This window comes from Tauraco erythrolophus, chromosome 8, assembly GCF_009769465.1.
Source record: "Tauraco erythrolophus isolate bTauEry1 chromosome 8, bTauEry1.pri, whole genome shotgun sequence".
Taxonomy (NCBI): domain Eukaryota; kingdom Metazoa; phylum Chordata; class Aves; order Musophagiformes; family Musophagidae; genus Tauraco; species Tauraco erythrolophus.
Genome location: NC_141472.1, coordinates 32024755 through 32051231, shown reverse-complemented (window position 1 = coordinate 32051231; position 26477 = coordinate 32024755). Strand labels below are relative to the sequence as shown.

At 42.2% G+C, this 26477-nt stretch overlaps 2 protein-coding genes across 2 annotated transcripts in view; one reads left to right on the top strand and one right to left on the bottom strand.

Moving 5' to 3' along the window:
- SLC49A4 (solute carrier family 49 member 4) overlaps window positions 1-21162 on the bottom strand; it is a 64809-nt gene extending 43647 nt beyond the window's left edge. Inside the window, exons 1-2 of the mRNA XM_086615751.1 lie at window positions 20808-21162; window positions 1352-1445 (exon numbers count right to left, since the gene is read on the bottom strand). Of these exons, the coding sequence (XP_086471877.1) occupies window positions 1352-1445; window positions 20808-21162 (449 nt within the window). The remainder of the gene's footprint in view (window positions 1-1351; window positions 1446-20807) is intronic.
- Window positions 21163-21462: 300 nt separating this feature from the next.
- Window positions 21463-26477, top strand: part of HSPBAP1 (HSPB1 associated protein 1) — a 37575-nt gene continuing 32560 nt past the window's right edge. Inside the window, exon 1 of the mRNA XM_086616163.1 lies at window positions 21463-21988. Coding sequence (XP_086472289.1) covers window positions 21463-21988 — 526 coding nt within the window. The remainder of the gene's footprint in view (window positions 21989-26477) is intronic.

Here is a 26477-nt window from a genome sequence, read left to right as displayed (position 1 = left end):
TCCTGGCCACCTTAATAGTACATTTTCACTTTAAAAGGGTCACTGTGAAGAATAACACAACACGGTTAGTTCAGCCTCCCCTGCTCACAAAGTCCTAGACCACTACACTGAAACGGACAACGCTGGGCAGCTAACATCTGGAGCACCTTGGGTTTCCTTACACACTCACTAACCACCTAAGAACTGAAATTGCATCCCCCCTACTCCCCACACTGAACTTAGTTTATTAAGCCATTCATTACATATGAGCTACTTACTCCTGACTGGGGCTAGTTTTACAATGAATGCATTTATTACATTCTCAGTCCTCTCTCTGAGCCTGTTCCTTTGTTTTATCCATGGTACCCAGTCATCTGCCTTCTACTTCACACCAAATGTTTTCTTTCTCACCTTAAAGGTTTCCAAGTTGATTTTCAAGATAAGCAAGACTAAGGTAAAAAAAGAAATTTGCTGAAATAATACAAGGACTGCCTGGAAGCTGACTAGAATGCAAGGGGGGGAGGGGAAACCAAACGACCTTTTACAAATCAGGTGTTTTCTTAGTGCTTCTATATTATGCAAGGAAAACCAATGAAGAGCTAGTGCTACTACTGTTTTTAAAGAAGCAGAAAAACATAGTAATGCCTGTATTCCTTCCTCCTTCAGCATGCAAGGCAAAAGAAAGTTAAGTGAACAATGAGTGATCCATATTCCCCAGCTGTAGAAAACAAGCACAACTCCTGTACTTACCCAGGATTCTCAGGTTCAGGATACACTGACGGGACAATTGAATTGTTGGGATTGTGTGATTTTTAGGAAGGAACCTGTCTCTATCACTATTGCATGTGTACAGAAGGCGTTCATTTCAACCACAGAGAAAGTACAAGGCTACTTTGGAATGCAGACTGGAAGAGACTACATGAAAGAGGCTGTTTTGCATAAATTTGTCTGTCTCGCTGCACAATCCCATACAGTCAATATGAGAAACACGAACTAATTATTTAACATTTGCATACAAATTACATATTTTGGGGTTTTGTGGCACAGTTCCATGTGTGATCTTGGGCCAGTTTTTGAACCTCTCTAAATCTCTGCTTCCTTGTTTGCAAAGCAGATTAGTATTAGCTATGCAGGATAGGGTGAGGCTTAATTAACTCAGGTTTGTAAAGGGCTTTCTGATCCTCAGATACTATGTAGAAGAAAGACTAGAAAAATCCATTTAAGAAGCATGTAAGTCCATGTCTACACAACAAACATTAGGTGTATCAAATTAATACAGAAAATTTGTACTAACATTTCTTCACAGTAGTGGCAAAAGTTACATTAGCAGAATGTATAAAATATGTATATTTAAAATAACTAATTCACTTACTTCTTCCTAATTTCTAGGTCTGAAACTGGAACACATCTCAGGCCAGCTCCCAATACCATGAGGGATGATGTTAATAACACAGTTACCCTCAGACCTAAGATGAAAAAACAACAGTATTTTACAAGTTAAGTCAGCAATGTTTGAAAAAAAAAAAATTGCCTAAATATATATATATTTACATGCAGTCTCACAGAAGTAATGCATGTGTCTTTCAAATCATAAACACTTTGGTGCCGATATGAATTACAGATACATTATGAAATCTTGCGCTATTTTCTATGCTTACACTCTGGGATCACAAAGGCTTACTTCTGGCGTACTATGACACAAGACTGCACCCAAAATCTTACAAACATTCTTGGAAGTAAAAAGTGATAATAAAGTATCATCAAAATGTACAATATTCCCTTCAGAATTAGAAGCATTAGGGAATACGCTCCAGAGTGTGATCTGAAATCTAAGCAGATTCAAAGAAAAATCTGGACTCGTACATTCTTTTCCAACCACTTAATGAGCACAGACCCAGCATTGTTATTGTTTTCTTTTGTAATGCAGATATGCATTCCATCCTGAAGAAATAACCATTTATTCAGGGCAAAAACACGCACGTCTTTTTTTGCAGTCCTTGCAATTAGGCCAGGTTTTCGCTGCGCTCAGCTCGTATCGTCAGAGGTTGTAAATACAGTACATTACAAAAAAAGCTACAATTGACTGATTCCTTGAATACGTTTTTCCTCATACTGCAATTCTTGACTGAGAAGCACTTAGATTAGAAACAACTTTATCTTAGTGCTGCAATTCCGTTTGCCAGCAGTTTACTTGCCGCTGCTAAGGTGTTTCCATCAGCAGCAAACAGAAAGAGAACAGTGACAGCTGAGGGCTTAACCTCCAGAATCTTGTAAAACATCAAAATCATAAATATGTACAATTAAAACCTGCTGATACAGTCTGTGTCTGAAGTTGTAAAACTTGAAACAATTTCAAAGCAACAAACAGAAAATAAAGGGCTTCCAAGTTCTTAGCAGAACACAATAAAAACAATCAAACGATGACAAAGACTCAGTATCTCTAAGGTTTAGGTCAAACTAGTAACTACCCAAAACACGGATGGATGAATAAATACCTGTGAGAACTCACCTAACAAACAAACGATTTTAGTTCTTTCTAAACCTGCCAATTTTCAGAGAAGCACACCCTCTATACTAATGAATCCTGCCATCAGTACAATTCAACCAGTAGACACATCAAATATTTTGTCTCCATGTGAATTTTATGGGGGTTTAGAACATGTATTAGTATTACTAAAATGTAATTTTAGGGGATGAGACAGCACTTTGCTCTTATTGCAACAGCTCTTAGTGAACCTCTCTCATGGGCATGTAACTCCTTGTGCTGGACACTGCACAAACCAAACCGAAGATGGCTCCTCTCTCAATCAACTTAGCCCAAGACAATCCAAACAAAATGAAGTTAATGTTACAGGTTTTCTAGAATGGAAGTATGACTTCCTTTGGTACGGCTCAGTCATTAACAAAAGGAATGTCATCTGCAGTCTTGCATTCCAAAGGACACCTCACATCCCTGATGCCCTGGAGAACTGTCATCAGCTGAATCCTTCAATCCTTGAAGGACTTCCAACGCCTGCCCAGACTTATTTGCTTGACTCTGTGCTCAACCAGCACACATTGCTGTTAAACTGGTTTTTCAAGCGTGCGTGTTCAGAGAACCCTAACTAAATACCCGGATAATAAGGCTGTTCAAAATCCTGTTGCTCTTCATGTTGGCTGGGCCACCATGTGAGCCTTCATGCCATGCTTAACCTTATATTACCATACTGCATATGTTGTGGGGGTAATTACTTGTACTAGGATCGCATATGTGATGCTTTTGCCTTCTCTCCTGGGAAATGAATCTCTGTTAGCATTGCTTTTGTGCATAATGAGAACTTGCACGCAATGAGAATTAGAATTTTACTGATGGAAAATCGAAACACAAGTCTTTGTGTAACTGAAAACTCTGAAGTTTTCCATCTGGAAATGCTGCTGCGATGTTTCAGGAGAGCTCTAGTAACATGCATATCACACTGTTATTTTCCATGTAAACTAGGGTCTTTTGGAATTACATTTCACAAAACACGACATGTTCTGCCTTTCAGGAGACACGAGGACAGAGATAGCCTGGACTGTCCTGCTCATGGGGGACAACATAGGAGGCAGAGGTCTGGGCAAGCTCAAGGCACAGCAGTAAATGAGTGTTATACACAAATCTAGGTTTATATCGCCACAGAATGCACGAGGAGTGTTTCCAAATAAAAAAGCTTCTGTTTGATTTTTAATTTTTAAAAAAATACCCAAACCAAAAAACACAAGCCAAGAAAAAAATTTTAATTTATATCTGCAGAAAAGTTTCCTAAGAAAAACAACACGTAATTCAGTGAAAACTGAATTGGATGCCAAAGTTTTCCCCCAGCCCTAATTCTAGGCTTATCTTTAACATCAATCTTATATGTCGGGTAATTTTAAAATAAAACTATCAGTTAAAGCCTCACAATCGAGTATGTTTGATCTCTCCAAATATTCTTTGAAGTCCTCATCTTGAATACTATACACTGTAACGTACCACTTTTAAATGTTTTGATCGCACAGATTATTCTTTGGCCTTTTTTTTATTTCCCACCTTAACATGTAAACACACCCTTAAAAATTCCTTTGGTTAAAGCCAAATGTTGAAAATGATGACACCAAAGTGAACAAGTAAAAGACTGTCAGATGAGCAACATAATAGACATTTTCTTTGCTAATTACATGATGTATTTCTAACCTCTAAGCATCTTACCCTTTTATTTTGCTTTACATTTTAACTCTTTGAATCTGTCCTCCTTTTCATCTTTGTTAAAAATTGGCCTTTAATCACATTTTTATAATTATTTCAGTATTTTTGCTTTAAATGCTACACTGGCCGTTAATCTGAATCGGACATCTTGTAATACTCTAAAAGGTGCACCCCAGCATGTTTCAGACAGCAGCATGCACCATAGGGGCAATAAACCAAAGTAACCAACAAGCCTGAAAAAAAAAAAGCCCATGAACCCTGAAGAAATTATTTCTCTATTTTAAAAGATCTAAGTAATTCATACAATCAAGATTTTGAGTAGATGTAATTAACTTCATTAATTTTACCCCATAAATGTAAGTGGTAATTGATGGAGACGGGGCTACAGCTTCTTAAAAATCCCTCATCCAGTTTGCAGTCCCCTTCTACCAGAGGTTTCTGACACACGGCTAGAAAGGGAATAAACTCCTTTAAAGGGATTTTCTGCCAATGCAGGAAGTTTTCTGTTCTTTGGAGCCTTTCTTGTGAGCTGCACATTCCCATCCTGCTCTTGCAGGAGGTTTCTGGGCCCCATAGGTTGCACTGCTGAGCAAAGTGTGGCCACTTCAGAACAGCCAAACGTCATTGACAGTAACAGAAAAGTCCGAGCTAGCAGCAGAAATTGAGTCAGTAATAAAAAGGCATATTAATTATCATTTATGAGTTAAACAGTCAATATTGCTGTTTAACTCTCCTGCAGCTAATAACACAGTCTGCTTTACAACTTCAGCAGCCCATGCTGCATTTGCTGGGGTTTATTTCTTTTTAAAACAACTATCCCCAAACTCCTCCCACTATTAGGGATTTTACACAACCTCTCAACCCACAATCCTCTTAAATCTCCTGCAAAACACAGACTTTTAATATGACCAAGACCATTTTGTACTAGTAAACTAGTAATGATCACCTGTGATGGCAGGATACGCTGACCGGATCTGGTCCCTGGGACATTTCTACCTGTCCCCCCTAGTTTCCTTTCCTCTCTGCTGGGAAAGCAGCTGCTGCAGCAACGCAGACGGTGTGATGAACCCAGGGCCCCCCACCACCCACAGTCCGACACAGAAAACGAGCAAAACCTGACATGCTGCAAGGTGGTCTCGCACCGGAGTGGGAGGTAGCAGCCGCTGGTGACATCCGGCCGCTCTTCAGCTCCCTCACTGCAACATCAAGCGATGGCATCTAAAGGTGGGTGTTGCATCCTCCACAACCCTTGCAGCGTGAACTACATTCGAGGTGCTTTTTAAAGTACATGCAAAGAAAACGCACTCCCCCGCCCACCCCCGCCACACTGCATTACTGGCTTGTAACCCAGTAAGTGATTTATTATGCCCAGTTTAACAAGAAGCTTAATAAAAGATGTTGTACAGCTGCAGTTAACTTATTCTAACTATTTATACATTATCAGTTTGTCATGCAGAAAGAGAACATGATTAACAACTGTTCATTGCGGCTTTTGACAGTTATGACCATTCCTTCTCTCACAATAAAACATCATAAAACACGTGACTGAAACTGTAAAAAACAATCCTTACTCACACAAAAACCACATTCAAGTCAGAATTGTCTTCACGTCAAGAAGTGGAAGTTTCTACTTCTGCTGTCTAGTGACAGCAAAACCCCGCGCACCCTGCGGCTCCCCAGCTACTGCTACAGACCCACGGCAGCAACACGCTTCTAGTTCAGAGCATTGCACAAGTGGCAGATACTGTTTGGGTTTGCTTCCCTCTGCCCTCCCAATGAAGCATCCATCTTACAGGGAAAATTCCAGTCAGATGTGCAGAACAGACAGTTTTCACCTTAATCTGCTAAGATTAATTGAAGTTTGGGCAGAGGAGAGGCTGCTGGATTCAGCACTCCACCTGGCACGGCCAGCAGCGGATTTTCCTTGTACATCTTGGGTACCCCGCTCTCGGATGCATTAACATTTGAGGGTTTTCCTTCTCTCAGCTGCAGATACTAAAATCAGTCCTCACAAATATGGAATACAACAAGGCTCTAATTAGAAACGAGTGACATCAGCCTGCTGCACATTTTCAGTTTTTAAAGACCAGGCTGGAAGCAAAAATGGTCCCTTCTGACGCTGAACTGAGAGCGTTTTAATGTGCTTAACTACTCCACTACTATTTTGACTAAAGCAGACCTAACTAAAAAAAAAAAATAATAATCTTGCCTTGAGGCACAGACATCAGGAAATGAAAAACTCCCCAATCTCAACACCGATTCCAACAATTCACTGTTAAATTGTGCTTTTCCTTCCAATTTAAAGCAAATTCAGTTTTCAAACAAATTCTTGTTTTGCCTTTCTTGACAAAACAAAGTGCAGGATCTTGCATTTTTCCTTCTGTGAAGTTAACCTGCAATAAACAGCCTTTACTTCTGGTTTCAGAAAGTAAAGCACTGAGCTCCAAGTCTTTTACAGTTCTTCTTTGGTCCTGGAATTGTTTGTGTCTTGTCTAAATACCCTCCTTATTGTTCAGGCATCCTTCACAAAATAGACTTCTTTGCTGGATACCAATTCTCCGTTTCATAGCAAGGGTCTGTTTCTCTTCCTCCTTAATGCGTGCCTTTACGTTTAGCCACAATAAAACAAAAGCTTGATTAAACAGCTCACTTTATCAGGGAATCCTGAAAGCTCTGCACAGAGTCCCTGCTTCATCATTATCTACTGCTCCAGAAGTCTTTGTATTTTAGATACAATTCTAGTAAAATTATACTAATAGCTGTACCACTTACTGTCACAAGATCAGTTATCTTTGTCATGATTAAAATACACTCCTCAAAAATTGCTACCTTTCTACTAAACACAGTGAATAAAACTTCTGTTGTGCCTGTACTTTGCCAAATTGACTACTGTCATTAAGGATGATAAGCAGCAATCCTCTTTCAGAAGAAGCATCCTTGCATCAAGCAATACAAGTCTCAAAAGAAAAGAAGCTTTTCATTGATGTAAAGGACTCCATAGCTGAGTTGTGGTCCTGAAATCTTTGCACTAACACATGGAACAAACTTGAAAAATCAGTACATTGGGCCTGCCTCAAATTCCACAAAAGCACTTGACTGCAGAGGAGCACAAATTGTGTTTGGAAACTCAACGGCAAATAAATACGTTCTCAAGAATAGCATCAACTACACTCGGAAGCAAGAAAAATTTGGAACCAAATAAAAAGACTGCATGCAAGAATGAACAACTACCAGATCATACGTAGCTAATCAAAAATTACTCCCAGTTTGATGCCCACAACATTACTGGGTGCTATTAAGCACAACCTGGATCTCCCTTTCTCTGTGGCTACAGGATACTGATGCTTCTGTTATTGCCTCCTCTTTCGTAAGTTGTGTTTTTAAAACAAACTGAAGTAAATTGTTTCCATCTGTTCCCCTGGCTCTATGTGGCACTTCCAAAAGAGTATCCAAATTTCAACTGAAAAGGTTTAGGACTTGAGGTTTTTTTTTTTTTCTGATTGAAAATGAAGCAAACTCCTAATGACCTCATTTAAGCATGCCGCAAGACAGTTGACAGCATCCCTCTGGTATCAAATACTAAAAATTATTTCAGACAGGTCCTGTGTGATACAGCTTAAAGACCCAGTCTTGTCTAGGATACAAAAAGCAGACCTTTTCCCATAGGGATCCCACAACACAGCCCAGTTCCACTTTCCAGTGGAAGATTGCATGGCAAGGGCAGATTCTACTAGACACTGTGCTCTAATTTCCATCTGACATAAACAGTAGGTAGATTGGGATCCCCAGACAAAATGTGTACTAGAAGCCTCTTGAAACGTAGATTTAGGAGGTAATGATCTTCAGAGAGATGATTTCTCTTTATAATTTCTTACAGCTGTTGTAATAGAATCTATCAGAGACAGCTGCCCAGTTAACATCCCAGCTAGCAGGAGGAGTTTGAAATTTCTTATAAATTATTTGCAAAATTTAAATTTGAGGAAACAAACTTCATATGTATAAACACTGTAGCTTCAAGTAAAAGAGCTCCTATGGTTTGATACAGACTTTCTAATACAGGTCAGAAATTCAGAAGAGTCAATATCCCAGAAGTGTCATCACCACTGACACAGGGGAACCCACAGGGAAGTCCCTGACAAATCAGGAATAAAGACCAGTGCCAGGGACCAGATCCGACCCAAAGATAAAGCTACTTCTGCCGCTGGAACTTGCTGGACAGACACGGTAAGCCTGTATGCGAAACTGAAAATACGAGGGCCTAGACTTGTCCCCATCTTTTTTCAGCATAATTCTCAGAATAAAAACATGCATTCTCTGCATAAATGTCATCACATGAGTTTTTGTAAGAAAAGCATCACTCCTGAATTTTGAGGTTAGTTAAGAATCTTGTAAAAAAACCCAATATAACTGAGAGTCTCAAAGCACAAAATTTAGCCAGCCAAGCTTTTCAGAGAGAAGACACTCATCTTGAGGGAAATAACTGAACACATATAACAAGTAAGACAGATATAGAAGCTGCTAGGACATAATTGTGAGAAGCAAAGCTAAATATAATGCAATTGAGAATTATTACGACAATCACATAAACACTCCGCAATTCCTGAGCTGCTGCGTCTTTCTCCATGTGCATCCTGATTGTAAGGAAACCGAGACACTTAAGTATTCACATTCTAACTGCACTAACTCGCTTCTGGTTTGTATCGGAAATACTCTTCTTTTACGGTATTTTTCTCCCCCTGCCTCCCCCCCCGCCCTTAATATTCATTAAAGCATATTCAAATCTTTACTTTTCTGTTTACTCTAGATATAAGAATTTGACTGCACAGGTTAGAAGGAATAACAAGCTATCATAACCACGTCAAGACACTGCAAGGTGCTTTTGTCTCATTTGCATCAATGAGGTCAAGCCAATGGGATCAGTGGACCCATCCTGTTTTACCATTATCCCAGCATATTAAGCAAGGATATAATCAATCTCTAAAAAGATGTCAAGGAAAGCATAGCTTAATTCTCCAGCTCTCTACTCCTCTACCATTAGTTGTTACAAACTTAATGACTCAAGTTCTTCTGTGGTGTCTTACAGACTTAGCTCCACTACCATGGATTTAACCACTGTTGGTGGGCAGACTATACCTGTAAATACAAAGCAAGTATTTCAGAGATTGTGCAGCAGTTTAAAACTTTGGTACTGTAAATAACGTAATCCTGATTTTAAGAACTGAATAGGCTTAATATAAGCTTTTGAATATATGAAAAGGTAGCTTACGAGTACTGAAGTTTCCTCCCATGTTATCAGCTCAGGATTTTGAAGCATCCTAACAGTTTAACACCAACAATGAAAAGACAAATGGCAAAAGATGCAGATTAAAAATCTGCATTGCAAGTTTCCACAAGTGTTGTAAATTCTATTTCTCAATCCAGAGGCTGACATTTTGCCTGAACAGATAAACAAAGCGCTGAGTTGAATGATATTTGCCTAGAGATCAAACTACTGATTTTAGAATTAGTTTTAGACTCCTTTCTAAAATATCTCCTATTCTTTAATACCATGTTTCTTGGCTTCAAAACAGATCAATTATTTTAGCTGTTTATCGATATTGCACATTTTACTGCAGAGAGCATTCATTTTTTCTGTAACTAATCCAAGTGCAATGAACCTCTCTTAATGCTTGCAGAGTGCCTCTGAGAGAAGACAGCACTTGCCTGGGGCAGTAGGACCTGCATCTCCTGACATGCCTTACGAAAATTGGGCAGGCCACTTGTCTTCTGCTTCACTTTTCTCTTTTTTTTTTTCCCCCCTCTCTGCCTTGTTTATTCAGGCTATAAACACATGGAAACAGGAGCCAGTCATACCATTAGTATTAGAAATACTAGTAAATCAGGTCTTCTCTTCACCTGGGATCAGTGCAGTGCTGGGATACAATTTAAAAAAAAAAAAAGAGCTATTTGAGTGCTTACTAAATTTGTGAAATTAACATGCAAACACTTTTAAGAGTTGTTTCTTCTTCCTTCACCTCAGGTACCTGCTTTCCACACTCAACTCTGATATTTACTGAAACATAAAGATTCAGGTGAATAATTTAATCCATCTTTGCCATCTGATAAATTGAAAAACTACCTAACAGGGCATGCATGTGTGTGCACATGTGCTAGCATATACACACAGAGAGAGATGCAGAGCAACTGACAAAAAAGGCTAATAATGCAGTCAGGGATTAAACCTCTTCATTAATTTTGAAGTTAAATTATGTATTCTCATTAACAAGTCGAGAGAAAGTACAAGACAATAAGCCTTCGCTCTAGCTCTCACTGTTGTGTTCCTGGATGAACGCCGACAGCCCAAGCCCTTTCAGCACGGAACAAGGGGAAGGGAGCTTTTTCTTTCCTCTTCCCACTCATTTCAAGGACTCCTGACTGCACAGCAGGCTTAATTACCACACAACTAACTACAGATCCTTACCTGTGGCGACAGAGAGGAAAAACAATCTCTCTTGTACACATCCATCATGGAAGATGTTCTGTCATTATCTTAGTGGTACTTGCCCACACCCCCCAACTGTGCATGAAATTCTTCATTTTTAAGAAATAGAGAGGCATTTTGCTTTGCCACGACAGAGTATCAAGAAGCAACCATGCAGCAAGGATTGGCAGCTATGCTAAATACCGCCTAGTGCATCCACTAAGAAGGACACCAAGTGCAAAGTTTCCGCTTTTCACTATCCCTGCTGCAAGCTGGGGAAAAAAGAGCCGTAAGAGTCTCATCGACGTAATATCCATGTGGGTCTTGTGACTTATAGAAAAAGTCACTGGAGTGAGCTTCTGATTTTCCTCTGTGTGACTAGTTTCAATGTTACTTTAACATTAAAATTCATCAGGCACTATTTAGGGTACATAGTTCATCCTAAAAGACATCCTTTGTAGCACTGTGATGTGTCCTAAACCCATTATATTTTTTAAGGCTCCTGTCAATTATTTAGGTACACGTGACTGATCAGTTAAAATATAACAACTCCACCTTTCTCATATATTCAAAAGGGATGGCATTCATCAAAAATAACCAAATAAACCAAAAAGTTTCTAAATGCTGTTGAATTTGATGCTGTGTATTCCAGAAAAACATCAGCAGACATTGCAAAAAGCAGAAGACCTCTCACTTTCAAAACACATCATTCCCTCAGGCTGAATCATACGGATCTCCAGCTTTAAAAAGAGGAAAAATCCAAAAATCCGCTCTACTACAAATCTGCATTAGAAAGCTTAATTTGTAGCTTTTGAGGAAGTTGGAGCACTAATCACAAGCTTCTGCAGCATAATTATAGTTACAGCACGGTGGCAGAGTCACAATAGCACAAGCACATGAGAAGTATTAAAAACCAAAATTATGGCAGGAAGTGATGGAATAGCTGTGAATGTCACCACTGAGGGAAAGCCAGAGCAAGCCACGATTTCCCTTGCCCCAGGACTATATCTAGAAAAATTCTTAAAGAAACTGGTACCAGTGAGGTCTTTGCTCTGCTCAGCTGAGGCTAAACTGGATTGCCACTGGGAGAACTCAAACAACGTTCTCCACGAAAATTCGCAAAATATTCTAACAGAAAATTACCAAAGCGTCATGTTTCTTAAGTTTACTTCTGTTCATCTCAGCACTGACTTTGTTTTTTGGGTGCTTTTAAGTCAAATGTTTTCATTTGGCAATGTCAGACTATAAACTTTCACAACTGGGAACACTAGTTCAGGACCTGCGCTATGAACTGTCTACTTCTTCAGCTCCGAAAAGGCAAGCAAATACCACTGGCTTACACGGCTCCTTTCCCATAAGCAGGGCATTTCTCACCAGAAAAGGAAAAAAAGACAGAAGTCAGCGACGCGGAAAACATCTGAACTTCATTAATGTGTAATGAACCTCATTTTTGCATTCTCTTCAGATTTGCTTTTCACTCCTAAAACATAACATGAAACTAACTCCTAAAAAGAACATTGGCCAAAAATAATGAATAAAATTTGTTTTGCTTGTGCAATGGTAATGTTGCTACTGGAACTTAGAAATCAGTAAAGCTGGGTTAGTTCAGCATTAACAAATGAAAGTGGTCTTTCTTTGTTCATACTTAGTTTCTTCTGATAGGAAAAAACCAAACAGTATCATATTAATTCTTTGAAGGAAACAGATTCAGCTTTCACAGGCCAAAACCTGATCTACTCTTTATTGCCTTTAACGGAATTATAAACTAATAGGTAGGAATTATAAATACAGTATAAACATACAGCTAGCAAAATGAACGCTAGCAGTACTGTCCTAAGTACTTCACTACTTCCATAGTAAAAAATCTACAAGAACGCCCAAGGAACTTCACTAACAGTGGAATTATTGTTGTCATTTCTGTTATAGAAGTTAGCACTGTTCTACAAGGCCTTTCAGACCGGGTGAGGCACAAGCCAGAGGGGCCACATCCACCCCAACATCCTGCTCGTGCCTCCATCACAAGGCCAGATATCCATCACCACCAAACCCACTCAAGAAGGAAGAGCTGCCCTCCTCTGTCGGCAGTGCCCAGGGAGCCCCGCAGGGAGCAGGCAGCTGTGGTGCGGGGTGCCTCGGGGAAGGGGAAGGTGAAGGATGGACCAAATGTACCCTCTGTTTGATAAGAGGCACTGTCAGGTGCAGTTCAGAGGTTGGGCTGGGCAAAGGCATAAGACTGGGACCTTGCTGGAGACAAGAAAAGGCAAAAAGGTCAACTGCATTCAAAGAGACTTGCCAGGTCCTGGTTTTAAAAGTGCTTCTCAAGTCAGTTCACAAAAGCTGTGTTTGCTGATCCGCGGCTGGGGTGCTGCAAATGCAGCCCAGGAGGGGTGCAGGCACCCACCACCACCATCATTGCTGCTGGCTACCAAAGTCATGTTTACTACTACCTCTTGCTCTCTCAGCGTCCTTTTCCCTGTGCCTTCTACTCTTCTCATTCCTTGACCTTTCCCACCCCCACCACTCCCTGCCCTCCAGTTCTAGATCTCACTTCTGCGCCCATGCCTCCCATGCTTCACCCACTACCTTGTCCCATCCTCTCCCCTTCTCTCTCTTTCTTCCCACCTACCCAAGGGCTTTTCTCACATCTTCTCTCACTCCTTTGACCCCTGAGCTTCTCGAATCCAACCTCTTCTACTCCTCAACAAGCAGGAGTAGGGGAGGACAGAGGGAAATGGGAGGACAAGGTGGGCACACCACAATGGCAAGGAGACACACAAGTGAAGCAGGAGATAGAGAAGAGGAAGCAATCAGATTAGGAAGAATTTGGGTCATTTGGGTTATGAGAGGTAGTAAAAATAGGTGAGCATACAACAGAGGAGATATCAGTGCACAGCCACCCTAGTATTATACTCTCTGTAGTCAACTTTTAAAAGCTACTGTTGGCAAAATATCTTTGTAACTGGAGCTGTGTCCTGACCCAGTTCTGGGATGCTTAAGTGCTTTAACTCTGCTTGTGTTAACAGCTGCATAATGAAAGTAAGGGATCATATTTTTCACTGGTAAATGACTTCTCTATCCATCAGTTTGTCAACATCAAAGTATAGCAAGTTACATACCCCATGCTCACTGTGTGTATACTCAGTGCACCAAAGCCTCAAGACAACGTTATCCTCAGATAACAAGGCCATTATTGTTCTCGCATGAGCTACACAAACATAGCAGGATTTTACTTTCCATCATGAAAAAGTTATTTTAAATCCAGCATGCAGTTTCCTGATATTCTTCAGTATGTGGTGTTTCAAACAGCTGGCCTAGCACAACTGTCACAGCTGCAAAAAAAGTGTGCTAAGAGCACACGAGTTGTGTAAAGGGTTGCAGTACAAAGAGAAATGTCTGTGGAAGCATGGTACAAAGCAGAGACAGGGTGTGATACCATCTAACAGAAAGAGCCCCAGAAGAGGACATCTGTCTACAGCCATGACTGATGCTTTCGACTCAACCTGGCCCAACAGGGGGTATGGGAAGTGTTGCTAACAATCAAGCTAGTATTGCTATGATGAATCATAGTGGCGACACGTTAATACAACTCATCAGATCCTAATTAAACCACTCTATGTTGCTAATCACTCTGTGCATCTCAAGTGGTCTTTTGCAGCATGCCTGACTCCAGTGAGGGTGGGCCAATCAATTCTCTAATGAGTCCTCACTTCTGCAAGCACTTGCACAAATGCTCTGTGGACTTTCATGAAGCCACAGTATATAAAATTAAGCGACAAAAGCTAAGCGTCAGTCTTCCTTTTTCTTTTCTTCTGATGGTACAGAAGAAAAGTATGTCTATACAAACACACACACCAGCAAATCATCAAAATAAGTTTTGTAAAATCAAGCTGACCAAGTATCTGCTCAAGTGGGATTTACCTATATTCAACTCTCTAATTGCTTCTTTCATCTTTCCACATGAAAAACAACACTTCATCTCATTTCTTCCAAGATTTGTTAGCTTAGGAAAATTAATCCCTTTCACAGAATTTGATTGGTGTGGATCAGTATCGCTTATAAGACAACGAAATATGCATCGTTCAAAGTATGCAGGAGAAGATGCCCACAGGATGAGAGACAACAGACTAGGGTAAAATAGATATTTTCCTTCAAACCCCTTCTGCACTTTGTTGAAGTGCATCAATCACTTGCCTTTTCACCAAATATATTCAGCTTTCACTTCATGTAAGTCAAGGCATTCTCTTCCTCTCCTTTTTTTTTTTGTTAAAACTGAAGCACTAAGTTCACGTTTAGCATTCATTAAATCCAAGAGAGCCTTCTGCTGCTCTTGTTGGAGATAATAAAACCTTTGCCATTAACATAAACGCTATTGCGTAGAATCGGTTGCTTATGATGAGGCTACTCTCTCACCCAGCATATTTCAGGCAAGCGCCAGAAACATCACACTTTCCTATTTCACTGTCTCCTTGCCACTCTACTCGCATTTTCATACCAGTAAGTTTTACCATAGGTGTTTCTTTCCTGTAGGCTGTACTAACCTACCAAAACCATAATGTCTGTATAAACCTTCTCTATTGTTGAAGCGTGTAAATCCTTTTAGCTTGATCTCACCAAATTGTATCAAAATCTTACAGCCTTACGCCGACTCTTATCCTAGGCATCTTTAGCTGAGGCTCACACTGGAACTTGACCCGTGAATTATCAAATCGGTCATTTTGAAATATTGGCTACACATCTTGCAGTCGTGCATCTGAGATAAGTCTGTTTCTGAGATCATGACAAAAAGGAGCTGAAAATGTGCTTCTTTACCACAAAGTGAAAACTCTCAGACTTCAAAGCTTCATGATTCACCTACTTTTGTCCTTCTCCTGTTAACCAAAACCTCATGTGTTTATGATTGCTTAGGACACGACTGAACTATGAATACTTCCAAGAAAAACTGCACGTTCTTGTGAGAGTCACCATGGAAAGTACTTCACGCTGTCCATCTATACCAAGTGATACCTATCAGCAACTAGACCTGCCGCAATTTCTCAGTTATTACTACTAAATTATTAGTAACGTGCTCCAATTTATATTTACTACCATGTTGTCTGAGATCCTGAATGACAGACAAGGACCCTGAGATGCCAGGCACAATGGAAACACTTAACAGAAAGAGTCTTCCTCATCCGTTGGCTTCACTTGACCATTGATGTTTCCACTGACTTCTGGAACAACCACCTGCTTCTTCCTTGCTCTCTGTACCCATCCTCACATCTCTCAAAATAAAATCAAAGTCATTTCACAAACACTTCCTAGATGAAAATCTAGGAGGAGAACAAGTTCACTTGAAGTCTTTTCCCTTCTATCTCAGAGACCCTAGATGTTAATTAGGAGTCCAAGGTCCTCTGAAAGTAAAATCAGTGTTGCCGTGTATGCAGCACAAAGTGGCAATCTGGGAACTTCCAACATGAAAGCCATTAAGCAGAATTCTCTTTATCCATCACGAGTAGTTTATTTTGTACAGAGAATAGTTATTAAGACATTTTTATATTAGTGTGGCCCAATTTAGTAATCATACTCAATATTCTTCACTATTTTGTCAGACTATATTAAAGGATTTAACCTCAAAATTCCCAGGTGTGAGAGATAAGAACTATTAAATGTATCAGAGAAGGAAACTGAGAAGCATAATTTAGGAGACAGCAATGAAATCAAGAGTTTGATATTCAGGAAAGGACTAACTATCCACACAAGTAAAAACATTAATGGTTTCAATAGGCAAGCCAATCTCCATTAAAAAACAGAATCTGATTATTAGTTTTCTCTCTACTTCATAATTTCATCACTAGGATAACAATGCTATGTAAATTTAATTTCAGAAAAATAAAGTTACTAAGAATGTCCATTTAATCCATGTAAGCATATACCATTTCATAAAAAAGGACCAAGAAATAGATTACATTTCACTTTTACAAGTAATATGTCACATTTCTTCAAACTCAATATAAAACTGTTCACTGTATTCTAAAAATTAATGAAAAATATCACCCTTCTATTCGACTTGTTTAATGCAAATTATTGTAAAGCATTTCATTCTTCACTGCTTCTTCTTGCTTATATAGGAACATAATGAAGACTGACATTATCTATTGCTTCTAGGTCTCACCCCATAACTACAAACTTAACTAATAAAAAAAACAGTGAATCAAATCCAGAGAAGCAGGTAAGCTTTTGATATTGAGTTAAATATATCAACATCCTAGCAGTTCTGTATATTTATATTTACAGTTCCCAGGAAATGAAACACTCAAGGCACAAAACATCCATAAACACTCAAGCATCATGTGACAAATTGCAGCTAATTTTAATCATGTAAACAACAAGGGTCCATCCAACGGCACATTGAAGTAATTTCCCATTTAATTTCAATCTTATTTAATCTCTAAAGGTAATTATCATTCAAACAAGGACTCTCTGATCCTATTGCTAAAGAAAATGCACCAGATAAGACACACGTAGCTCCACGGCATACGCCATCTTTTGACCTTTCTTCACCAAGAAACCAATCAACCAAGACAACACCTATAATTCTACTTACGGAAAAGAGTTTCAAACCTACTTCATAATGGCACATAGTCAAAAATGACACATGCAAACATAATTTCTGAGCCAGCATCCAGCCAAGGAGCATGGAAAACTCTCTCAGGCTCTCGAGGAAAAGCATCCTGGCAGAGTCTCCATTCAGCCAGAGGAAGCAGGGAGACAGGAACAGAAATATGGTTCGCTCCCCAAAGAAGAATTTCCAGCTATGATACATGAGCCTTGCTAAGCATCTGAAAACGAATATATTTTTGAGAACGACAAGAGTTCAGCAGAAAATACAAACTAGCTTTAAATCTACACGCATTGGAGAAACACCAGCTAAATCCAGGCTTCCTCCAATGCCTCAAACACTCTTTAAACTACTGTGTTAACATCCTTAAAAAAAAAAAAAAAGTCTATTCCTCTGGGTCAGTTCAGACCTTCAAGTAAGATTTTTTTGCAAATACAGCCTTGTGAAGACCATCACTATCCTCCTGATGAAAATTCACTCTCAATTTTGTAAAAAACAGAAAATCCCTGTGGATCCCAGGAACACGGGCTTAGCCAAATCAGCCAACCAAGATGCCAAGCTGCTTCCAACATCAACGCCCATTCTGGGTCACTGAAGTCCTCGGGGGAGGCATACAGTTGCCTGTAGTATCTCCTGCAGAAATTCCCCAGTGACACCACCTACACACCTTTCCCAGCCCATGTATTCCTCCCATTCTCCAACTGCATTACCTTTATCAGCTGCAAACAGGGCTCCACAAAAAGTCCAGGAGACACATTTGGCAGGCCAGAAGGGAAAAGGTCACAAAGGCAAAGAAATCCTTCGAGGTTAGGAAACAAACAAAAAAAAAAGTGTAATTGCTCCACCCTGGATCCCTTCTATACAGAACCAAAGAACAGATCATTCCAAGCTTATTTAGCATTTCTTTCACTAAAAATAAACATTGCTGTCCTCTCTTCTCAGAAGACCCCACACTCTTCTGAGAAGCTGTGAAAGAACTGAATCACACAGCCCAAGAAATGCTTCTTCCAAGTAGGATTATTAACATGCCCATTGCTAAATATTTAATCTTTCAACTTCTAATTAAAGGCAAAAAAAAAGTGACCAAATCCTTGTAAGTCATACTGAAATAAGAAACAGGCGCACAAATAATACAACAGAAGTTTGGTATGGAAACAGACTTATGTTTCAAATCGTACACTACAAGGAACAGCAAAAAACCAAAAAGACAAATACTTTTGGATTTTGTCTGAAGCATCATAACACAAAATCAGACTTAACGGACAGCAGGCAGCTACTTATCAATACCAGATATACCTCTGACTGTGAAGTATAGGACTATCTAACAGCAGAATCTCCTCTCAAATTCTAACATGCATCATCTACAGTGTCATGCTTCTGATACATGCCAGGTTTTACACGTTGACACTTTGCAAGTAGAGTTTTTTCCTGACAGTTCCTTTACTAGCTAACTCCAATGACAGATGATTGAAGCCAGAGAATAAATGGTGTCATTACTCTATATTTTTGGTAGAGAGAATAAATTTGGTGTAACAACAAGCATTTGTACCCCTAAGCAAGTGAAATATAGCCCTGGCAAGATCACACCAAACCAACTTTACAGCTTCAAAGTAGTAGAGTCATGCTCCTCCCGGAACACATGTACTCCAAAGAGCAGATACCCTCCCACAACATGCCACCAGTAGAAACGTGCCCCATAGGAGCACTGGGCAGCAGTGGCTCTCATCTTTGCTCCATGACAGACCAGGCAGCAGGACTCCACCATCACTTCCAAAGTGAACAGCACCACGTTCTCTGTGGGAATCATCCATACTCAGAAAACAGCATGAAACAAAACAGGGCCCCCACAAAATCTGCTGCTGCGGAAAGAACGTCCTCCAGAGCCCTTATGTACTCCTTATGCATAAATCCTATGAGTTGAGATGCTCTATTTAGGCTACCAACCAAAATTCTCTCAACAAGGAATGCAATAAAAGCAAGACCAAAGGAGCAGTCCATATCAGTATCTCCAATGAACATGGAAACTAAAAAAAAAAAACCATGAACACTCATGCACTCAGTTAAGACAATGAGGAAAACACTTCTACACATATTCTCATTAAACAAGCTATGTGTGAAACCAAGAAATCCAGCAACTACATCACTAATCCCATTAAAGAAACAACAAAACGCTAATGTTTCTTCTTCCATGAGTTACCCTGAAACTTTTCCAGTATTTTTTTTCATGTTGCTCAGAATCAACTTCGTAGAAAATGAGAAATAAAAATACAGACTCAGTTCTACAAGCGCAGGTTCAAGTTTAGCTTTACTTCCTTCATACCATGCGCAAAGTCATTGTCTTCACTGTACAAAACAAAATAACTTACTTTAATTTTACGATAATTAACAACATGGTTATACAGCAGTCTAGACAGACATCGTCAACTAAAGTCTAAATTGCTTGAGAGGAGACTAGCTGGCACCATGGACTCATTTGGAGAGCGTATTTTCAGCCCAATAAGTTTTATTCCCTCAACACCTCTTCAGTTTTAGGAAAAGCAACACCAATTTTGAGACACAAGCTGCCTCAGCTACGACTTTTCTCCCTGCTTGCCTTCAATCCAATTTCCCCCCTTCCCTTCTCACAAATGAGCTATTAATTCCTAAATAAACAGAATGAGCAGCACTTAACATTGGGAGCCACAAGGGTACGTAGGCTCCTATCTTCTGTTTAGAGGCTTGTTTAAACAGGAATTAAAAGACTAAACGCTTCCGTGGATTTAGGCCCAAAAGCTCAAATCTGCAAACACAGGTACTTGACCTCACCCGGGCGGTCCCCGGGGTGACTGCAGACAAACTGCACAGGCCCTGGAGAAGTTCTCCAAACACCATTTTCAGAAGTTTGCTACCGCGATGCAACGGCCTGACGCGGATTAGGAAACTGTCTTGCGTGCTCCTCTGCTGAAACCCCGGAGCGCGACTTCTAGGAAGACGCAAAGTGGCATAAACCAGAACAACTAAAAGAAAAACCACTGACTTTGTGTCCAGTCTGCTTTTAAAAACGAAGTATTCCTTTCCAGATGGAGTAACCTCCCTGAGCAAGGGCATTACTTAATCCAAGCATCACACAGGTGTTTGTTTCACAGCTGATCACCAGAAAACACGACCGCCCCCAGGTCAAACACCCGCATGGCGATGCCAGACTGGAGCACACCTCCTCCAGACCGACACCTCAGCCCCGACGTAAAATGCCATAATTCCTCTCAGCTTCAGAACAGCTCAAGTACCTTCCTTATGAACGGCCTCGGACATGCCTTTGTTTGAGCAGTGTACTGAAAACAGCGCTCTTGACGCCTTTAAAGTATTAGTCACCCCCTTTTAAGACCGAGGCCACAGCCCCGAGCTCAAAGGCAGCCCCGGGCTGGCGGCGCCCTGTCCCCCGGCCTCAGGACCACCGCGCCGTCCCTCACCGCGGCCTCGGCGGGACACGGCCATGGCCACGGCGTCCCCGCCTGACCCAGGGGGAGCCGCAGGAGCGGGGCGGGCAGTCCCGACCCGCCAGCCCCGCCGCCCTCGGCCCTGCTCACCCTTCTTGTCCATGAGCCACATGAAGAAGAAGCAGGGCGCGAAGCCGATGGGCCCCCAGAAGACGAGCAGGGCGATGTCCCAGCCGCTGAAGCCGAAGGCCAGGCGGGCCGAGTTCTGGATGGGGCCCCAGGTGTTCCACACCAGGCCCTGCGCGAAGCCCAGCAGCGAGAAGAGCAGCAGCACCAGCCACCGCCTCCCGTAGACGCGGCCCGCCAACGGCGCCAGCCGCCGCACCGGCACCGGCGGGCCCCCCGCCGGCCCCCCCGGCTGCGGCCGCCGCCGTTGCTGCTGCTGCTGTGGCGGCGGCGGCAGGAGGGGCTGCCGCTCCTCCGCGCTGCTCCAGCCTAAGCCCATCTGCGAGGGCGCTGACAGGGGCCTGCCGGGGAGGAGCGGACGGGGCTGGGGGGGACACCCACACTTCAACCCCCGAGCGCTGCGGCGCTGCCCCGGCCCGGCACAGCCGCATGCGCGGTTGGGGAGGGCCGGCGGCCGCCTCCTTCCTCCGCCGGCGAGGGGAGGAGGGAAGCGGCGCCGGGGAGGAGAGCCGGGCCCGCCGCCCGCGGGGAGGGAGCCGTGCAGGCGGACAGCCGGGAAGCCTCCGCGACCCTCGGACCTTCACCTCGTGGGGAGAGGGGGCTCAGGTCCCCGGGCAGAATGTGGGGCGGCCCACGGGAGCCGCCGCTGGAGGCGGGGGGGGCCGCTCGGGTGTCACCGGAGGGCACGGGGGGAGCCCCTGCCTCGGGGCCGCCGCCACCCCCGGCCGTCACGCTGCCGCGGCGGCTCCGCCCCGCGCAGCAGGGCGCAGCGGGCCGGGCTCCCCCTCCCGCTAGCGAGGGCGGTGCCGAGCGGGGCCCGCCAGAGCCGCTCTGGAGGGAGAGCCGGAGGAGCATGGCCGGGGCGGCGAGCCGCCGTCCTCCCGCGCCGGGTAGGTGCCCCCGGCCCGTCCGCGCCCGCGCAGCCGCGGAGGGCGCCGCCCCGCCCGGGCCCGCCGCGCTGCGGCCTAGCGCGGCCCGGCGGGCGGCTCGCCCCGGTGGGCGGCGCGGCCCGGGCCAGGCAGCGCGGCCTGTCTCGCTGCGGGCCGGCGGGCGGCAGCTGGGGGCCGCCGCGCCTGTCCTGCAGCCCCGCCTCCGAAACGTCCCTCCCGGGCGTGGGGCCGTTGCCGCCGCGGGCGCAGCGCTGGGTTCGGCAAGGGCAGGGTACCCGCCTGCAGGGAAGTGCTGCGGCTGAGCTGCGCTGCGGTACTTCTCCTTTCGAAGGCAGAAGTAAATTGTTTTGTGATGAGATGAGTGCAAACCAGCTATGGTCCGGATTAGGGGAAAACAGTAGGATTCAGTTACAGCCTGCACTGAAACCCATGTTAAAGTAATTCGGATGGATATCCCGTCACGTGGGCTACACTAAACTCATTAGAAACTATTACCGTTTAGATCGATTGAAGTATGTGTTCATTCTATTAGGTTGCGCGAGTGTTTAGCTGTGTATCTTACCATCTGCACTTGTCATAAAATTGATGGCTCATATGCTGCACAGTGCTTCATCTTCCCTGAAAAAAATAGGTATTGCAGTTTGGTTTGCTTAAGTATTCCGTCATGAGGTCTGGAAGTTGGCTTGATGAATGCCTGTGTGCTTAACTGGGGAGGGCCGAACAGGGGGATACGTGGGGGATGGGGTTAGATCCAGTGTCAATGTTGTATGGGCAGCACACAACTGGATTTTGCACGTGGTGGCCCATCCCTTGTTTTTGCAGCCAAAACCACACGCTCCCACGAAGTTCTTCCCAAGCCATACGGACATTGTGTTTTGTTTAGACCATACACCTCCGTTTGCCAGAGTGAGGTTCAAATTAGAAGTTGCACTGAAGGTGCAAAAAGGAAGTTTATGCCAGCTGAAATCAGCAGAACTACGATCAAAAAGAAAATGGGACTTTCTCTAGAAGAGCTCAGGAAATTCCCCAGGAAAAATAAAATTCATGGACAATTAAGTAACGGGGACATACAGATAGTAACAAACTAAAATTTGAGCTTGCTGTTTACAAATGTAGTGACAAAAGTAAAATACAGTGAAAACATTGGACAAAATTCTGATTTGATCACAACGGATGCGTATTCCAGTAGTGCTTTGGGGCTCCCAATAAGATTATTTCCCTGTTTTACTATGTCTTTTTCTTACATTACCACCTCAGCATAGTTTAGCCCATACCAAAATGTTCTTTCAATTTACGATGGCTATGTTAATATAATAACTATAATATAATAACTATAATATAATTGATTTGGTGGCATTATGCCAAAAACAAAGTGCTGTCATTTGCTGAAGTAAACAAAGTGAAAAAATATTTCTCTCTGAAGAATTTTCAATTAACTGTAGGAATTGTGGGGGCTTCTTAGTTGTTCTAGCAGCAGGAAACTCATTCAAAAGTAAGGCAAGTGGGGCTTTGCAGTGTCCTTTCACTGCAAAATTTGCCTCTTGCCTCTTACTGCCTGCATGGTAAAATGAAAACTTGACTGTAAGCAGGATAACTCCTTGATAACTTATCCAAGCCACCTCACCGTATGATGGCTTTAAAGATATTTTGACTCTTGCATCGGTCAGCAAAAAAGAGAAATTTCTGAGAAACAGCAACAAAAGAAAGGAGCTGTCAACATAGGCTCAGAAAATCTAGGGTTATTTACTATTGACTTAATCATGATTTAAATGATTTATTTTAATCGCTTGATTTGAAATCGCTCCATCTTTTTATAGCTTCACAACCCATATGCGCATCTTTCAGTCATGGCCTGACCTTTTCTATTCCAGCTATTTAATTAACACAGTGTAATATTCTGTGTGAATTATTCTTGTTTGCAGGATATGGTACCATTTAAATTTGTTAATGTAAAGGAGCAGTGCATTGTTGATAAACTGTTGGAAACCAAATTAGCTTTATCTTGCAGCTAGCTGATTGCATTATTTCACTCATGGGCATAATATTTCTCTAAATATGCTAATTTCACTCTTTTCTCCGTGTGGTGACATTTTTACTGTTCTCATTACTGACATTTGTAATATTTGGGGTGGGAAAATCTTTTCTTGCTTTAACCTCATTATAATGTAGCTAAAGAGATTTGAATATTATCAGATGAAGTACACATATATTCAGGCAAGTGGAAAGGTTATTTTGTTTCCTGGCCCAGTATTTTCATGCCTATAGCAGGACTTGCATGGACTTAATGGTGCCTAGGTCCAAAATTGTGATAAAGCAGCCCATCCAGTTACTAACTGCCCAACCGCGATAGCGTATCCTTTGGTAGGTACCTCCATTTCAAACCTAAAAGCTCTCAAGGTGCTTACATCTCCGTATTCATGTCTATCTGCCTGTGTCCGGCCTAAAACCTGGAGTTATCTTAGGGGGAGTTGGTGGCCTTGAGCTCTGATAGACTAGTGGTGATGAATAAAAATTGTATGGCTGGAGCTGTTATTGCCGCCAAATGCTGATTCCATCCTCAAGGCAGGCCTCGCTGATCCGCTTATGAGTTGGTGCCTAGACTGTGCTGATTTAAACCTGGCTTATTAAGATAAACTGAAGACTTTGATGGTTTGTTATAACCTTGAGGCATCTGGAGAGTCTAATTCAGCTTAAACACACACCTATATCATGTAATGGTTGAGCTGAGCAGTCCAGGAGAGTATCCCTCCCATGGTGCAGCCCTCAGTTCCTAGCACATTAGGAAGTGTCATTTGCTCTCTCCAGTCATCAGGTTTTTGACAGATTTGCTCTCCACGTGACTTTCTTCAGAGAGACTCGATGAGCTTCAGCATCCCCTTGTTTTTTACGCCTCTCTCCCACATCATGAGTACAGTCTTGTACTTTCTTGTGTCAACTCGTATCTCACAATCTGACAAGTAGCAATGGATTGCATACCCTACGAAGGTTAGAAGCATTTTAGCACAAAATGGGCAGGACCCGGAATTCATTTAAAGATTCAAAAGTGGAGTTTAGCCAATTCTGAGTATTCCTTTCAGCATCCCTGTTTTCCAGGGATTTCCCTCAGCTTCTAGACTTCAGCTGGAATTGTGACAATGTAGTTTCAGAGCTGCCGTGAAAACAGCACTAGTAGCAGGGAGCTGTAATAGTTCTCTGCTTTACGTTCCTGTCTTGGAATAACATCTTTGAAGGTGAGCCTGTGAGGTGTGAGCAAATCCCGTTCTTCCCTCATCAAGTTTTGACATCCCTTTCCTTCTAGTTACTTAGGAACAGGTTGTTTGGGATCTCCTCTGTTTTGGGCTTGGTTTGGGCACTTTCCAATCTGTGCATTCTGTACCTTTCAGCATCTTTTCTTGCCTTTCTTTTTTTATTGAGAGTAGGTGGACTTACTGTTCTACTGTCATACAATGATTTCCTTGTACTTCAGGAGGAAAAAGGTTTTACAGTGCTTCCTTTTCCTTTTTTGTGCTATCAACAAGAAGTGAAAATACAGACATGAAAGCTGAACAGTTTTATTCTTAAATTCAAATATCAGTGTTATCCAGTGGGCATTCATGCATACCTTTTGTTTGCAGGCTGTGTATAGCCACATTGCAAAGTTACCATTGTAGTGGAGATGATTCCAGGTTTGTGGTGAGCCAGAGCCCGTTGCAAGGTCTTTTAGGCAGATGTGGGGTAGCTTGTTTTTCTTGTGGAGTCTACCTTTGTGGTTGGCCAATGAAAGACATCTCACCATATTCCCTGTAGACCACAGTGTAGGTTCTTTACTGTAGCTCTCAAAAGGAATATGTAAAAATCACACCTGACTTGGACTTTGAGTACATTTAAAGCATTTTGTATTCCATTTCTGCTTGTTCTGCCATTCATCACCCGCTTAGCGATGAACATGTAGATGATGATTGTATTCATCTTCTTTGAGGGGGAGATGGAAGCTGCATGATGTCTTTCATCCAAGCTCACTTTGATGGCTGCTTTCCTACCTGGTTTAGACAACCTTCAGGCTCAGTGTCTTAGGTATTTTAGGGATGTTACGTTGGAGCTCCAACCTCAGCAGACCACGGTCGTTATGTTCTTTCATTTTATTCAGAGCCACCATGTGCAAGTAACTGCAAACAACAATAGAGTATTTTGCATCCCAAATTTGTGTTAGGGAAATCCAGTTTCTAAGACTGATTTTGATGGTATCTTGTCTTCCCTAAAACCTGAGAATGATGGAAATGAACTGAGTCACATAAGAACATTAGGCTTGAGTTGGGAATACAGGGTGCAAATCTCCACGTCTCCTTGGGCTAGGGCTGCCTCAGTGTAGACCTCATTGTCTCTCATGCCAGCGAGATGAGCTAGTCATATTGCTCTGGTACTGATCTGTCTTTGTGACTCTGGTGAATGTGTTTCTCATTTCTGATCTGACTTTGCATTGTTGTCCTCTTGTCTTACATTGAAGCAGCAAGTAATAATTACTGCTCCGATATAATTAATGATGTAGGCATTAGGGGGTTTGTTTCTATTGGTCATGCTTGGCTGTCACACAATAGGTGTGCTGTGTGCTCTCCAAATGAGTCTTCTGAAGACCTGACTGTCTGGATGGGTGTTTGGGATCAGATACATATTGAAGACATAATGCTCACAAAATGTTGTTTGTCTGTTTGGAAATGTGACTCTCTATCATGTAATTCTGTGTAGAAAAAAGAGGCTAAATTGATTA